The sequence below is a fragment of the Rhyacophila brunnea genome, unplaced genomic scaffold, assembly GCF_057557595.1.
Source record: "Rhyacophila brunnea isolate RB1 unplaced genomic scaffold, BYU_Rbru_1.0 scaffold_14, whole genome shotgun sequence".
Classification (NCBI taxonomy): Eukaryota; Metazoa; Arthropoda; class Insecta; order Trichoptera; family Rhyacophilidae; genus Rhyacophila; species Rhyacophila brunnea.
In genome coordinates, this window is record NW_028232796.1 from 5433171 (window position 1) to 5449965 (window position 16795).

At 32.2% G+C, this 16795-nt stretch overlaps 1 protein-coding gene across 1 annotated transcript in view; it reads left to right on the top strand.

Moving 5' to 3' along the window:
- The first annotated feature begins 933 nt into the window (after positions 1 to 933).
- Positions 934 to 16795, top strand: part of Sb (serine proteinase stubble) — a 176828-nt gene continuing 160966 nt past the window's right edge. Inside the window, exon 1 of the mRNA XM_085941766.1 lies at positions 934 to 1012. Coding sequence (XP_085797892.1) covers positions 934 to 1012 — 79 coding nt within the window. The remainder of the gene's footprint in view (positions 1013 to 16795) is intronic.

The following is a 16795-nucleotide window of genomic DNA, read 5'->3' on the forward strand; positions in this document are numbered from 1 at the left end:
ACAACACAGTCGTGATAACCAATCAGCTTGTCAGTTACTAATCGTGATCAACTATCACTTTCGTTTTAAAGATTTTCAAATCATACAAATGAATATTTTATGTTCGTGCTCAAAATATTTTGATACACCAATTTTGGGGATGGGCTTGACGTTTTTTTTTTACAAAAAAATAATTTATCTTACTGTCATTTAAATGTTTTTATTTTCTTCAAAGAACTGTTATAATTATATTATATGTACACAGACTATAATATATTACTGTGATATTTAGCCAAAGCTAATGTCGTTTTGAATTATTACAGTTTTACACAATATGAAAGTAAGCTATCAGTATACATTACAATTGTACCGTTTTCATATTACTACTACTAAGGATTGTGGCTTTAATTAAAATATATAAATATACCTTTCCCGGGATCTCAGAATTCCTCCGTCTAAATAATTGAAGGAATTCGGATCCACGACTAATGCTGTTAATACTTGCAAGTATTGGTGTTAAATGATGCTGTTCTGCGAGAAATATATTTCTAAAAAATCGCAAAATCATTATCGCCACCGAAAGAAAGTATCAAAGTATCGGTGAAGAAATATATACTTTTTTGATGGCCCTACCCTCGACGTTCTTTACTTGGTCAGATCATTGAGCAGGTGACCTCCCTTTTCCGTGTTTTCCCCGGTGATGGGCGTTTCTAAATTATTGTCTACCCTTGTATTGTTGGAGGCTCATATAAACGACACAATGAAAGCAAAAAAGTTCTAAATTAGGAAAGTTATCTCCAAGTATCATTTTTTTTCAGTTGGAAAATATACCTACCGATTATTATTTTGTTGCTATGTTTACTTAAATAAATTAAACCTAACTCTTTGTCATCCATGGTTGTTTCAAATGAATTAAGCTAATATTATTCTTCTTATTTTTCAGGAGCTGGAGTGATGCCATGGTGGTGGGCTGTCTTGGTGGCGTTGGGCGCAATTCCATTATGGCCTGCCGAGGCTCAAGGACGACCTCCTGGTAATTAATTACTGATACTAAAATGAAATGTAAAGGTACACATTATTTAGTCGGAATTATTGTAAGCAAAATAAAGAGTGAAACGACAATTGCTGACAATGATTAGTTTTCTTCTGTAGTTACCGATTTCCCGCCATGGCCGAGCGGTAACGTGTTAGCTTATAATATCGTGACGCTCAAGTTTGAATTTCAGTTATGGGTGGTTTACGTGTTATTTTTTAAAAATGTATTTGGTCCCACAGCATTGATCCCATATGTTTAGTATATTATACCAACATATATTTCTCGAAAACACAAAAATCTGTTAAGAAACCTATCCGTCAGGCGGCCAAGATTCACATACAGTCGAACTTAGTTATTGCGATCACGGAAATACACGGTAATGAGGAAACATTCGTTGACATTTTAGTTTATGATTTTCTCCATACATTCATTCACTTTTATAACTAGCTACTTCTCGGGTATACCGAGCAAAACTGTTAATGTGACGATCGTTTAAAAAACCCATTTTCGACCCTAAGCAATAAAATCCGACCGGGCAGTTAACTAGACCAATGCCACCGGAATCGGATTACGTTTATGACACTAATTAAGTGTCTAAGTACCTAATTGGTGTTTTCGCCGACAACATTGAAAAAGTATCCACGCATATGGTTGAAATTGCATGTAAAAATCCAAGCTTTGTGAAGTCAATAGGTAGATACCTATCAGCGCCGGCGGCTCAGCACTTCATTACAATAAACAACTTCTTTTGTAGTTTATGAATGCCATGCTTGTTTCGGGGATTTTTACGATGGTTTTCGGATTTTTTATGTTATATGCTTAAATAAAACGTGGCGCGAAAAAGTGTTATATAACGAGTAATGCTTATAACGAGTAAATTCAGTCGGTCCCATCTTCCAAGTTCGACTGTATTATAATTGTAGATCCAATTAAAAGTTACCACTTCAGCAATATTAAAAAGATTATAGGATCGCTATCGCTAATGTGGTTTTAATCTTGTGAGCATTTTGCTTTCACTACTCATTCCACTATTCGATAGCACATCCCTCGACAACATCCCGTAAAATACCATGTGTAAACAGCGTAAATAATCTATTTAAAGATTATGACCGGTCCAACCGGATAATTAAATATAGACATATCCGATTATCCAGTTATTAAAAAGTTTGAGTAATTCACCGTACACACATATGATGCTGTCAATTATCCAAATGCTTTGAAAATGTAAGCAAAATATTTTGACGGAAGTACGAGTGTACGAAAAATTTTATCATTCGAAATTTAATAAAAACTCTTGAGATATTATTGTTTACAGTTTTTTACTGTTCGAATCACAATGGCTATTAGCACAATATAAATTTGGACTGGTAAATGAATGTGGTCCAGATTTTAGCCCACTTTTGCATATTATTTGAGTTTCATTTATTACCCGCGTACTTTTTTACTCAGTACCATAAATGCGGCATCGTATCAAAAATTTTAACACTCTAAAACCCGTATATTATGAAACGTACATATCGCCTTTGATTTAAATTGTCTCAGAACAAGATTCCAAATGGAATTGAAAATAAAACAAAATTAAAAAAAAATATGTTTATTATGATGACAACCAAAATAATTATCACTACGGCACATTTATAATGACGTTAAGATACAGTTTTAATTTAAAATTGCTATTGTTATATTATATTCGTAACAGTTTGACAAAATAAATGTTAAAATAATCTAAAAAAATCCAAAAGCGGTTCTAATATACTGGTTGTCAACAATTCGCTCAGTAACCGTTAAATAATATTTATATTAATAGCATCAATTATTAAATGTATATATATTTTTTAATTTTATCGAGTGGGCAAGATTGAAATCGACTAAAGAAAGATTATAAAGTATATGGATTTTTAAAAGTATTAAATATTAGGATGAAGTAAGTTTTAATGGAAGTTACTCATAAACGTTTTTTTTATTACCGTCTGAATATACTTACAAGCTTGAGACCCAAAGAAGCATGACTAGAAAAATCATAGAAAAAATTTTGATTTTGAATTTAAAAATATGTGTTTTAGAGGTATTGAAAGTTAGGTTTATATTATAATTATTATTAAAATAATTACAAGATAAAAATAACTTTTTATATACCACGTTTTTAAATTTTCTGTTGAATCATAAATACTTTTATTGTACTTGATAGAAATAATGAATAAATATTATTGAATACTGAAATGTCATTAAGACATTTCATAGTGATTTCCATAGTAACGTACGTATATATTAATAATTTAGTTGCTAGGACCCCCTTAGCAACAAATAATAGTGAGTAGTAAATATTTTTAACGAATTTTTTCCGAAACATATAAAACAGAATTAACTAAAAATGAATTCAATTTTGCTTAAAGATGGCCATAAGTATTAAAAGAATGCACTGTCGTCGTATTCTGATATATTCTAAAAGTCTCAAATATCTAGCTAGTCGGGAAGTTAGTTAAAAATCTTCAATCGTCCAATACAAATCTTGGACAAACAAGAAAAAAATTGTACTAGACACAAGAAAAAATCTGTACCGGACAAACAAGAATACGAGCTAATAAAAACGTGGTAATAATTAATATGAATTTTTCATCTCTCTACGTCCGATGAATATTACCATAAATACGAGTATCATTTTGTATATAAACAGTAAAACGCTTTGATCATTGTCAGTTTTATAATGAATAAAGCAATCAAGATAGGTACCCAATATCTAAATCTATAGAAAATGACAACCTGTATAATTAAAAATTATAATTTATTTTTATATTAAGTATCTTCATTACCAATATAACATTATTTTTTTAAAATATTAAAGAAGTATTGTATACTTTTTAACTCAGGTTTCCAGGTGTTAATGTACTTTTTTTCGCGGAATATCTGATTCGAAAACTCTTGTAATTATCATTTAACTAGTTGTATGTAACCCTTTTTTACAATTTGACTAGTAAGTAAATAGTAACTATGATTTGGAATTATTTACTTAAACAAAACGAAAGGTGTTCGATATAATATTTAGATTAGGTTTTGTGTTGGCATATTAATTTAATCTATGGGATTTGCAAAATCGTTAATTTTTATTTATTCAGTTGTATATGGTAGAAAAGTGCACAACACGTTCAATTATAAAAATACGCAAATAAATATTTAATATTTAATTATTATTACTAGAGGGGCATCGATAAATTACCGATTTTTGTATCAATTTGGTGGATGGCAAAAAGTTACACAGATAAAGCATTCAGGATGCAGGCCTCAATGAAATATTCTCCAAAATTTCATCGCACTCACGCACATAAGATGGAAATACCCTCCAAGTATTATTGCTTTATTACACAACATCAGCAGGGTTAGTTTGATATATCACTTAACTTCAAAATCAATAAAAAAAGTGATAAATATGATAATATTAAGTAATCAGGCAGTTATTTATCCCGAGAAGTTAACTGCCAAGCCAGATATTTTTTGACATGACCGCCCATGACCACGTTATCCGCGATTTGTCAATTAATATCGTTGAGTAACACAATTAACGCGTCTTACTAGATTCCAAATGCATCCGATTAGAATCTCCGATTGGAAATTATAATCGGATGCATTTGGAATCAAGTAAGACGCAGTGCCGTGTGTTAACAATTATTGTAGATAACCGCTTTGTTTATAGAATTTCTCTGAGTGATATCCGTGCGATTTTGTCTGTTTCTTATTTTCAGAGTAGTTGTGTGTTTGTGAGCTTTACCGTTGGATATTTATCCAGAGTTCCTTTAAATCGAGGTTTCTTTTGAAATCTAGAAAGGATTTCCTAGTGTTAACCATCGATAAAATGTTAAAATAAGGAATATTTTCAATGGAAAATTAACTAGCTAATAAGAAATACATACCATTAAAACATAGTATGAACTAAATATTTGTCATATTATGAAATATATTCAATAAAATATAATAATTTATTACACAAAATTAAAAACGCCGGAAATGAAAACGAGTTAATAAGATATAGATTTATAATTTGAATTAAATCAAATATTTTTTAAGTGTTATAATTTGACAGATTTATAGATACGGTAAAAATACAAATACAAATCTGTATACATTCGTTCATTATTTATTTGCGTGCTATATTATATTTTGTAATATATTACAGTTTTTGAATCATATCATACATTCTAAATAGATAAAAAACTAATGTACCTACATAGTATGAAGTAGATAAAGGATTCACATGAAACAAACTACAAACTTTGCTAAGGTGAATTTAATTTTGATTGATTGTACCGAAGTCCTGCATAAATCAAAATAATTATACTGATCAAATGAACTAGCCTATAAAGGCGACTCTCGGATTCATTCATTTGTTCATTATGCACAGAGACAGACTTAGACATTAAAAAGCCATGTGATATGTTTTCATAATATATGATTTAAAAAAACATATTTGTAGTGTACGAATGATATAAATAATAATAATAATTATGTAGAAACATAGACGATTACAAGGTCGCATTATTTTTCTTAGTGATATCTTGTAATGTGTTACGTGCCTAACCTGTAAAATTTTTGTTGTGCTCGAATTTTATTACTTTATCTTATTTAATATATTATATGATATTGATTATTTTAACATATAAATATACACGATTTAAATTATTACCAGTATAACAACACAGAGATGAGATTGTATCTTATATATGCTTTTAATTTAAAATATGACATTTGATTTGATAATTGTCGATTATATTGGTGAAAAGCAATAATATAAAATAAGATATTCCGTTTGCTCACATTAATGGTGTTAAGGGGGGACATGCTCGTCGAAGGTCAAAATTGAGTTTTTATTGTATTTTCAAACCATGATCCTGGACACTCCTTAAACGTTGTAGGTAATCTATTTATATAATTTTGAAGCCTTATTATCCTTTATAGTTATTTTAAACATTTGATGACTGCATAAAGTATTTTTGTTACATAAAATAGTATTCTTTCAAACCTCTCGCTCTAATGTTTTAGAATATAGTCATATTTCGGTACATAACTGTTCAGTGGTGTTAAGATTTTTTACGTTTATTAATTTTTAAACGCATTTATGAAACCATTAGTATAATTTATTACGAGATAATTTTTGTAACATATTCACGTTAAAAAATTATATTGATAATCTCTGTGATCCCAAATTTGACAAGAATTAGGCATTTTATTATTCAAAAAATCGGCAAGATTAACAAATTTGACGATGATTCTAAAGATACTTATTATAAGCTATGTCTTTGATCATTCAAGTGTGATAAACATCTTATGAATAATGAGTGCTTTATAATAATTATTGACCTAAGAATAAGGTAGTGCCGTAGCCATAAATTGACAAACTATAATTAAAATAGGGAGTAAAATGATATTGACGCGCGTGTTTGAACATGCCTAATTCTTGTCAAATTTGGGATCACAGAGATTATCAATATAATTTTTTATCGTGAATGTTTTACAAAAATTATCTCGTAATAAATTATACTAATGGTTTCATAAATGCGTTTAAAAATTAATAAACGTAAAAAATCTTAACACCACTGTACAGTTATGTACCGAAATATGACTATATTCTAAAACATTAGAGCGAGAGGTTTAAAAGAATACTATGTTATGTAACAAAAATACTTTATGCAGTCATCAAATGTTTAAAATAACTATAAAGGATAATAAGGCTTCAAAATTATATATATATATAGATTATCTATAACGTTTAAGGAGTGTCCAGGATCATGGTTTGAAAATACAATAAAAACTCAATTTCGACCTACGACGAGCACGTGGGCCGTTAACTATCATAGTGTTGGTAGATAGACGTTGTACAATAGGTAATGTAGAATAAGTACCTATGACCTATTCTGTTTTATTATAATTAAATATTAAGCATATATTGCCATAAACGCTATATCCAAGGAACACAGAATTAATGGTAACTGAAATATCTAACGGGGTAACAGGCAACCGATCTCGAGTGTGGAAGAATATGGGATAAACTTCAACACGTGTCAAGAACACTTTATTCTAAGCTTGTCCTTCGTTTTGACAACTGCTCTCGGTTTATGCACTGACGCTCATTCAATATTGGTGTATTTGAAGATTGCAACACGATTGTATTACGTCCGACGTACCTACGTACTAATTTAAGATATCATATTTATATCAGGAGATCATTTTCAAAAGTGGTCAACTCCAAAATGTTATTCATACTGGTAATGCTAGATTACTCTATTGAAAGTGCTCGACATTATGTTGTTTTCAGAATTAACCAATTTAAACAAAGGTATAATCATTTATCAACAAACCTTGCATCTATCCCACCAACCTAGATTTACATATTAACCTACAATAGAACAAAAGGGAAACGCTACATAGGAAGACTCCATGCGAGATGACAAGACGACATTACAAAAACAGCGGGCCCAATTTGGCTACACTTAGCCAAAGACAGAGTACAGTGGGATTTCTTTCTTTATAGAAGGCCTTCACCCGAAGAGGGTTTCTTCCAAACCAAACAAACTAGTATCTTAGCATTAAAAATATTATTAAAAGTTACAAATACAAAAATATATACTAATATAAACGTTACATAGCAATGTTTAATATATAAACATTATTTATTAGTATTATATACAAAATAAAAATGTATTATACAAAAATATAAAAATAATAATAATTAATATTATATAAACTAGATAATAAGTAGATAATACAATCATAGATAGATAGATATATATACATAATAGATATAATCATAGGTTATATATACATTAGATATAGTCAATTCACTGTCATTTACTTTTTTTGTTTGTAAAAAATAAAAAGGTTTTTTTTTAATTTAATTTTATTATAATCATTTTAAAAACATACTAAATATGGGATTAATTTTTGATTAGTAGACATATCTAGGCAGGTTTATTTAAAAAAAAGCGTTAAATCCATGCACGTTATTGCAAAGACGGACATCATCTTGCTGAATGCTACACAAATATTTTCGGAAGAAGAAATTAAAATATAAAATTTTTCACTCTGTCAAAAAGTAGATTTGACAAAATTTGAAAACGATCTCATGCTATAGGTATTTGGTGATAAATAGTCCCCCCCTAAAATTTAAACATTAAATTTAACTTGAAATTTTGTGGTTATAATAAATAAATATTTTGTAGTTTAATAAGTTTTGAAGTCCGCTTCTGGCAAAAGTAAATAATTACATTTAACTCACCACAGCAGGCAATTAATTATCACGTCTTGATCGTAAGGAGCAATTAAGTAATTTTAAAATTTAGGTTAATCATTTTTTAAAACCGTATTATTTTTTTTGGTAAAAGTGAATTAAAAAAAACACCGTTCCGGTTGAGAGTTTTCAAATAAAAGGCGCCTTTGAGAGAATTTATAATAATATGCAAAGGGTTAAGGTTTGAGATAACTTTATAGTTTATAGTGCTAATGCGCGTAGAATACAATAAAATATATGGGTAACTAATGCACTTGGTAATTAAGCACAATGCCTATCGTCATTTAAAAAGTGAAACCATTGACTTACTAATGGACGCAGTATGTGAAAAATAAAAATCCCTTCATAAACTACTCTACTCAATGATATCAGAGTTAGAAACAAACGATTGTGGTAGAGAAATGAAATTTACGTACATAAAATCTGCGTTCATGTCATATAGTCCAGTCAATCTGTACTTTATGGTTGCAAAAGGTCGGGTAGAAGATTTTGTTTTTTTATTTGTATATATGGTAATGAGTGACAAGAAAACGAATTTTGCCAATTCGGATGCGGGCAAAAAACCGCAAAATTTTGGGTGTTTTTTTGGTTTTTCAATTATATCTCAAAAATGGTTGGTCGTACAAAAATATTGTTTTACACAGAATTAAAGCTTATTAAATTTTATAAAAATATATAAATTACACGTTTTTTTCTATCTCCAACCGTTTATGAGATATTTGCTGTTGAAAACACACGTTTTAGTAAAAATCAAACTTTAATGAGAAGAAATACTAATCTAAACTTAAGATCTTATAAATAAAGTATATTCATAGTTTTAGTAATGATTGCAAAAGAAATGTTAATATGTACAGAATAATAATATTCACCAACCATCTTAATTTTTTAACCGTTTCTGCCGCTTTGGTGAGGTGGAGTAGGCAAAGGTTGTACGTCGTCAAAGTCTTGCAATGCAGCTCCCACGTCGGGATAATTATCCTACAAAACTATATATATTCCATTAATTTGAAAAGAATGGAGAGATGTTATATATAAATATATATTAATTTCATATCATCCATTATGTGTTCGTTATTGGGAAGTTCTGCTTGAGTATAAAAGTCATCTTCTTCAGCGGCCTCTTCCTCCAATCCAGAAATATCTGCTACATTTTCACAATTTACTCCACTGCAGTTCTTGCAAATTAACGAACAGTTCATCCCTGATTTTTGACAGGTACATGCTTTACTGCACACCTTCTTGCATGCACAAGAAAGTACTTTCAGTATTTTTTCAGGCGCTGGATCTTTAATGATTTCCACGGGTATTAGGCCATTGCTGGTTCGCTGCCACCCCCAATCTTTTTTAACATTGCCAAGCCAAGTTTGTATTTGGTAGTAGGATCTCAGCGAACGGTGTCGCACTGCGTCTCGAGTTGGTGGTAGTCTTGATAAATTAAATTTAATCTGTTTGGCCGATTTCATGAATAGCCAATAACGCAGTGTCCAGTGTTTCCTCAGGTCTACAGGCATCACTGTACAACCTCATAAGTACCTGTTCTCCTGCTACAGCTATTTCATCAGTGCTGGCGTGTGGATTGTTGAATACTGTGACCATTTCCTTCAACTGAATATTCTTCTCCAAAATACCACACAATTTAATCTTTCCATGGCCAAATAGAGAGGATGTTGTATCACACCCACTGAACGCGTGTGTGAAAAGAATGGTACGTGCGTCATATTTAAATGATTCTGTCGAGAACAACACATCTGGTTTACTTCCCTTTCCAGGTTTTCGAAAGAATAAGTTGTCCAAGAATTGTCCTCTTGCCGACATCAGTACAAGAAGGTCAATATCTTCACCTATTATTACTATGCTTTTAAATTCATTTGCTTTTGAAATGGCAGTAGTTACAATTAAAACATCGGCATTCTCTTCTGCCTGGTTTACTTTTATGCCAACCTGTGAGAAATGTGTTTTGAGTAGTGTATAATGTAATATAAAAGAAAAAGTAGTATAAACTTGGGTTCCTATTTCACTATAAACAAACGCACTATCTTTTTACTTAGCAGGTAGTATATATGCAATTAAATAATAATACATCATAATATTTACTTGGACAAAAAGTACAAACAGCGGTGCATATTAAATATACATCCATCGATTTATTTGACAAAACTAGTCGCGAATAACAATGAAAAAGAAACTAGGAGAGATATTTAAAGTTACATTAAAGCAAGTATATCAGAAGCATGTCGCGCCACATGTAATGAAATGATTGATTATGTGGTTGTCAAAACTATGCTGTATTTATTTATTTATAATGGTCAGAATTGTGTGAACTGGCTCAGTGGTAAACTAAAATTTGAACCATTATAAACATTATTAATGTCTAATATTTTAGATTTAGTACATAGACATTTTATTTAATTTGACCTTTATTAAGATGGGTATTGGAAGTTAATATCCAAAACAATAATCATCATGTAAATATTTTTGTTTTTAAATTATACTGCCTGCTTAAAATAAAGAGAATTAACTTTATTTTGGCAATTAGAAGATAATTGACTCGAATGTTTAGACAAAATATGCTCACATTTCCTTAAGAGCATACATCAGTGAAACAGCAAATAATTTTCAACAGTAGGTGGGACGTAATTTCGCACTCGTTGCCAGTCGAAGATTTTGGGAAATTTTGTGATGGTGTCGGTCGGAGGAATATATTCTTAAATCGTGTAAAGATGACTAAAAAACGTTACGCATTTACTCGAAAAAGAAAACATGTCAATGAATATATTATTATAATTACTAATATAACAATAAACATAACATTACATGGACGCATGTTGAATTTTTATGACAAATTATTATTTTTTGTTTGTCACGCGTCGTTTGCACAATATGCGTATCGCGTATTCACGATATTTTTAGACCATGCCTCAGCTGAAGTATAGCCTTAAATACTTTAATAAAATGATAAAATGAGATAATTTAATTTTAAAGATAAACATTAAATAGAAAAAAAAATTAATGAATTAGATGAATGTAAAGTTATTTTGTAATCCACACCTATAGTATTGATTTCGTTCTAGAGAACGGAATCGAAAAAAATAAAAACCAGCTGTCATTCAATTGCAAAAAATATTTTAATATACTTTCTTATGTACTGTTGTGACTGTATGCACCGTATTTGAAAAAAATACAATTGTTTACAATTTAAAAAATATTATTAATATATCCAGAATAAGGTATTTCAACTTCACAGATGGTACAAATCGTATTAGTAGATCAAAACTCTAATTGTTAAATATTATGATAGTTTTATTTGAGAAATTAGATATCACTAAAAAATTGTATTTCTAGATATTTATCTATATATATAAAAATGAATGTTTGTTTGTCTGCGCCGTATGCGTTCCTATACTATTCATCCGATTGCAATGAAATTTTAGTGAGTTGTTGTGCACACATCCGCAAAGGTTTTTGAAATAGTAGAAACAAACTTCTTCTTCTATTCGTATGCGTACTTAAACTATTCATCCGATTGCGATGAAACTTTGGTGAGGTGTTGTGCGCACACCCGCGAAGGTTTCTGAATTAGTACAACTATCTTCTTCGTCTTCTATTCTATCTTCTTCTATTCACATGTGTTCCTATACCAAATTTGAAAAATCCATGCTTCTTACATGGACAGCTGTATGTGGCCTGCTCACGCGTTGAAATTCGTGTACGCACCAGACGGAAAAACAAAAAATATTGTGTATCCAAAAGCACTTCAATAAGCAGAATTAAAACACAATTTATTTCTTTGAGTGGAATTGCAACGCATGCCAGGTACTCGCTAGTCAATAATAAAAATCAAACAGGTAAAAAACAATAACTTAAAACACATTTTAATTAATAGAAAATTTTTATTATTTACAAAGTTTTTCACATATTGGTACATCGATGCTAATGATTATCAAAATATGTAACTTAGTAGTTTAATTAATGTTAACAATAAAATGAACTCTCTATATATACCTAACTAGCTGACCCGGTGAACTTCGTACCGCCTCAGAATCAATAATCTTGTGTTAACATATTAGCTGAATTAAAATACTCAAAATGAATTAAGTTCAATAAATGTGCAAAAATCAAATCAAAATGAAATAGATTACATAGTTTTGGTTGGTTCAGATTTCGAAGCATGATAACTACCAAGTTAATCTTCAGTTGTAAATTGTGCGGGGGCAAGCCAGGAAGATCCAATAAGTTTAAAAATTCAGTTGGATAGTTGGTTGCTTCTTCTTCGTTTATTATACAGTCGATAGATTTGAAGGAATGCATTGGACCAACGATTTGATTTTGAATTGTGGAGTTTAAGTGATCCACGTCTTTGGTCTTTGCCGCAAAAATTGCTCGTTCACTCAACCAATTGTGATTTTTGTGGTTAGCAATGACGTTCGGGAACACTTTGTTGATGAGGTCGTCCTTCGCTGAGACAAAATTTCAAAAATTCGGCGGAAACGAAATCAATCCGTTCGATTCGTTGACAGGAACACGGCAGTTACCGATAGTTAGCAATTGCTTAGAGAAATCGTCGGCAGATGGATCGTTTAGCAATGTAACTCGCATGTTCGTCGTCAGCCAAAGTTTTTTCACATAGCGCCACAGAGTCTATAATTTGAGGCAAGCGGTCGATCTTGGAATGACTGGTAGTGTTTGGCAGAAATTGCCAGATAGTAGAATCATTGCGCCACCAAAACATCTTGAGTAATTGCGCAGATCTTTCATAGTTCGATTGAGTGCTGCCAATGCGCATTTGTGCGCCATTGTGCATTCATCCCAGGTGATGATTTTACTTGCTACCAAAACTTTGGCCATTGCTGAGTGTTTCGCAATACTGCTTGTCGGTGTTTCAGTCATTTGAAGGTTTAACGGCAATTTCAACGCTGAATGAGCCGTTCGGCATCCTTCTAACAACGTGGCCGCTATCCCAGAAGAAGCAACTGCTACAGAAATTTCGGATCTCGCACGAACAGTGGACAAAATCAATGTCATGAGAAATGTCTTTCCAGTTCCACCAGGCGCATCGAGGAAAAATAAACCACCATTTCCATCATCAATTGCCTTCATTAACGTATCGTACACTTCCTTCTGTTTGGGGTTCAACATTGGTACATTCGATCGAACCGATAGGTTCAATGCATCTTGATCATATTCACGTTCACGTTCCAATTCTCGATTAAAAGCGTCATTCATTCCACGATCAGGCGTTGGCATTCCTAACTTGACTAACAAACTGCCGCACATGAGATAACACATGTCTTCGATCAAAAGCAAAGCCTGGTTATGTATTTCCTCATTCACTTCGAGATCGGGATTCTCTGAACTGACACGAATTCGATGTAAAATGTCTTCTGACATGTCATCCTTGTACTTGTTCCACAGCTCAGGTGGATTTGATGGGAAGCATGTCGAAATAATGATAGCAAATAATGTGCGTATCTGACTTGGAGATGCAGAAACAAATGCTTTAGCGATTGTCATGTCCCAATGAAAATTGAGCTTTTGACATGCAGCACAAAATGTTGGGCACACTACACCATTGACAGTTCGAAGTGATTCAAATGATGTCGGCCCACGAACATTTACCAGCAACAACCGCAAGTAGAATCATTCGCCATTCTTCGGATGAACTGTGTAAATGCGACCAAGAGCATCAGTAGAATGCACATCCGGATGATCAGGAACCGCATCGCCTTGCTTCCGACGTTGAAATTTCTTCGATGAAGCGTTCCAAGTGTAATAACGTGGCATCTTAGAGTAGAACAACGTTCGTGCAAACGGATTGCTTTGGCAAATCGAAAAGAAACTGGTTAATGTTGGCTCTGGAGATATTTCAGCACGTTGAGCAACATTCGATGCGTTGAAATAAACTTGTTGACCATTCTCCAGATGCACCGCCAAATGTACAGCAGTGGGATGACGTTCATGAATGGGGAATGAGAAAATACGCCAAATTGCTTCATTGCAGCTCACATATCGACCAACTTGATAGTGCGTGATTTCATCGTTGGTATTGGTAGTTTGAACGCCAAAAACTACAATATCGCTGCCTTTGGTGACATATTTGCAGATGTATTTGATGGACTTCACTGAATTGCAATACTCCACGTTGCAATGCGCCTTGAATGTTTTGGAAAGAAGTGGCAAATACGGGACAATCCAAATGTTGTCGACCACGATATCGTTTCCTTTCACTTTCGTTGTGATAGTTCTACCGTTGACGCTGATACAGTGGATAACCATCATTGGCAGTGATAGTCTCCGCCGTTAAACTTCATGGATAACGCTTGGAACACTTGCCGTCGACCATGCACGTTGATTGGGGGTTGATGGCGCCACACTGTCCATGAATCATGAAAGTAATTACAACATCATGCAGGTCTGGATCGGTTCGGAATCAGGAATCTCGGCACATATGATGTCATCTTTTTGGTCTGGTCGAATTCTTTCGACTCACCAAATATGAATGTGTGCATGCGGCAAGCTTCGTTTTTGTCATTCAATCAAATACATCCAGCATCGAGTATCCCCAAAGACGCGATGATTAACAATGTAGTTCATCAGCGACAGGATTTTTTGTTTAAACACACGTGCGGTGATGTCATGCCGATCACTTGATGTTTGTCCGAGGAGTAGCAGTTGAACAATTTCTATTCATTTCGGATTTCATGTAAAGGTGATGAATAGATCTGGACGACCGTAATGACGAACATATGTCATTGCATCTTGCGCATATTCATGCATATGACGTGGGCTGCTAATGTACATCGCCGATAGAATAGTCAATCGACCAACATTAGCTGCATCTCCTACGGTGCTGATTGCATCGCGTAAATGAATATACTCATCCGATCGCAGTTTGGCTTGGTTCAACCGAATGAAAGTGAGGCGTTCCTTTTCGATTTTAAGCAATCGACGAAATCGCAGCAAATAGTTGTCAGCATTTTGACGAATCATCAAATGATAAACACTGGAAAATTAATCACATAATTCAAAATTACATATTGAAGCAGTAGTTATCGATGCACACACAATCACACATTTGATAACCTCACAAAGTGAACATCTTCGAAGGCAACTTACCGTTTGAAAATCACGATCGAAATAGCTATTTGCGCACCTAGCTGGTAATCGGCTTGATTATTCACGTAGATCGATTGTCGAATGAAGTTCGAATGATGGTTTTTGAAATTGGTAGGTAAATAATGAGCAATACCAGCAATGAGATCATGTAATTTTATCCTTGGCTTTATTTTTGGACGCTGTCGAAGAAGTAAAAAAGATTCAGGCAGGACAACTTCCTCCAAAATTCGCCGGAGTATACAACAAAGTCTTTTGGGATTATCTGAGGCTGAACTGAATCAACTGTCAAAGGATAGATAATGCACACAACGCCTTTCATTTGTTTGTTTGTTTCTTGTTTATTCTTTCTGTCATGTATCGTTGTATATGGATTTAATTTTTTTGTGATTTTCTTTTATTTTCGATTGCGCGTTCATTGTTCAAAATGTCAAAATGTATGAGAAAATTAATTTTCTTCATAATTTTTTTCCCGTGAATTTTTCCAATGTTTTAATAATTATTCTGCTATTCGAGGCTGAGACAAATCCAACAATGCAAAGATCGTAAAAATCGGTCCAGCCGTTATCGAGTTATAAATGGTGTAACTAACCCGACTTTCTTTTATATATATATATATAGATGAATACGTGGTGGACGATATATATATATATATATATATTTATTTTTTTATTAGGTAGTACAGGAGAGTAGTCTTTTATAACTAATATATAACTAAGACCCTCATATAAACAATAAAATTGTGCAATCATTTTCAATAATTAAAATATTTTCGATACATACGATATAAAACGTTCGATATAATACATAATATAGATAAAACTTTCTGGCATATAATCAGTAATATAATATTATGTCTGGAGATAACCGCTTTAGATTAACACTAACTTTATAAATGAATGTTTATTAATGTAAGAACTCGTTACGTTACTAATTTAATTCATACAAACAAATCATACAAATTTCTACACCTTTCAGATGTAAATAGTATAGTCTACAGTTTGAATAACATCGGCGCCTTAAGTTTGTAAGCAGTTTCAAGAAACTTAATCTTCGACCCATAAATTAAATGTTAAAATTAAAAAATATATATTAATGAATTTACCAATATAATAATTACTTTTATGCATATTTTATGACGGCCTAAACTTAAATACTAAAAGACAAAATATATGAGTAACTATAATAAAGTCGCCCGTAGATGACAATACCTATGAAGTCAATGGAGTTGCTTTGGAAAGAGAATATTTAGGTTGAAATCTGGATGATCACTGGGACCATACCATTGAACTAAAATGCCGAGTCGAGAAAGCCAGCCGTAATTTTACTCGACCGAGAAAAATACTATGCAGCAACGACATGCGCCTGGGACACAGGATAAAAATGGTTGAATG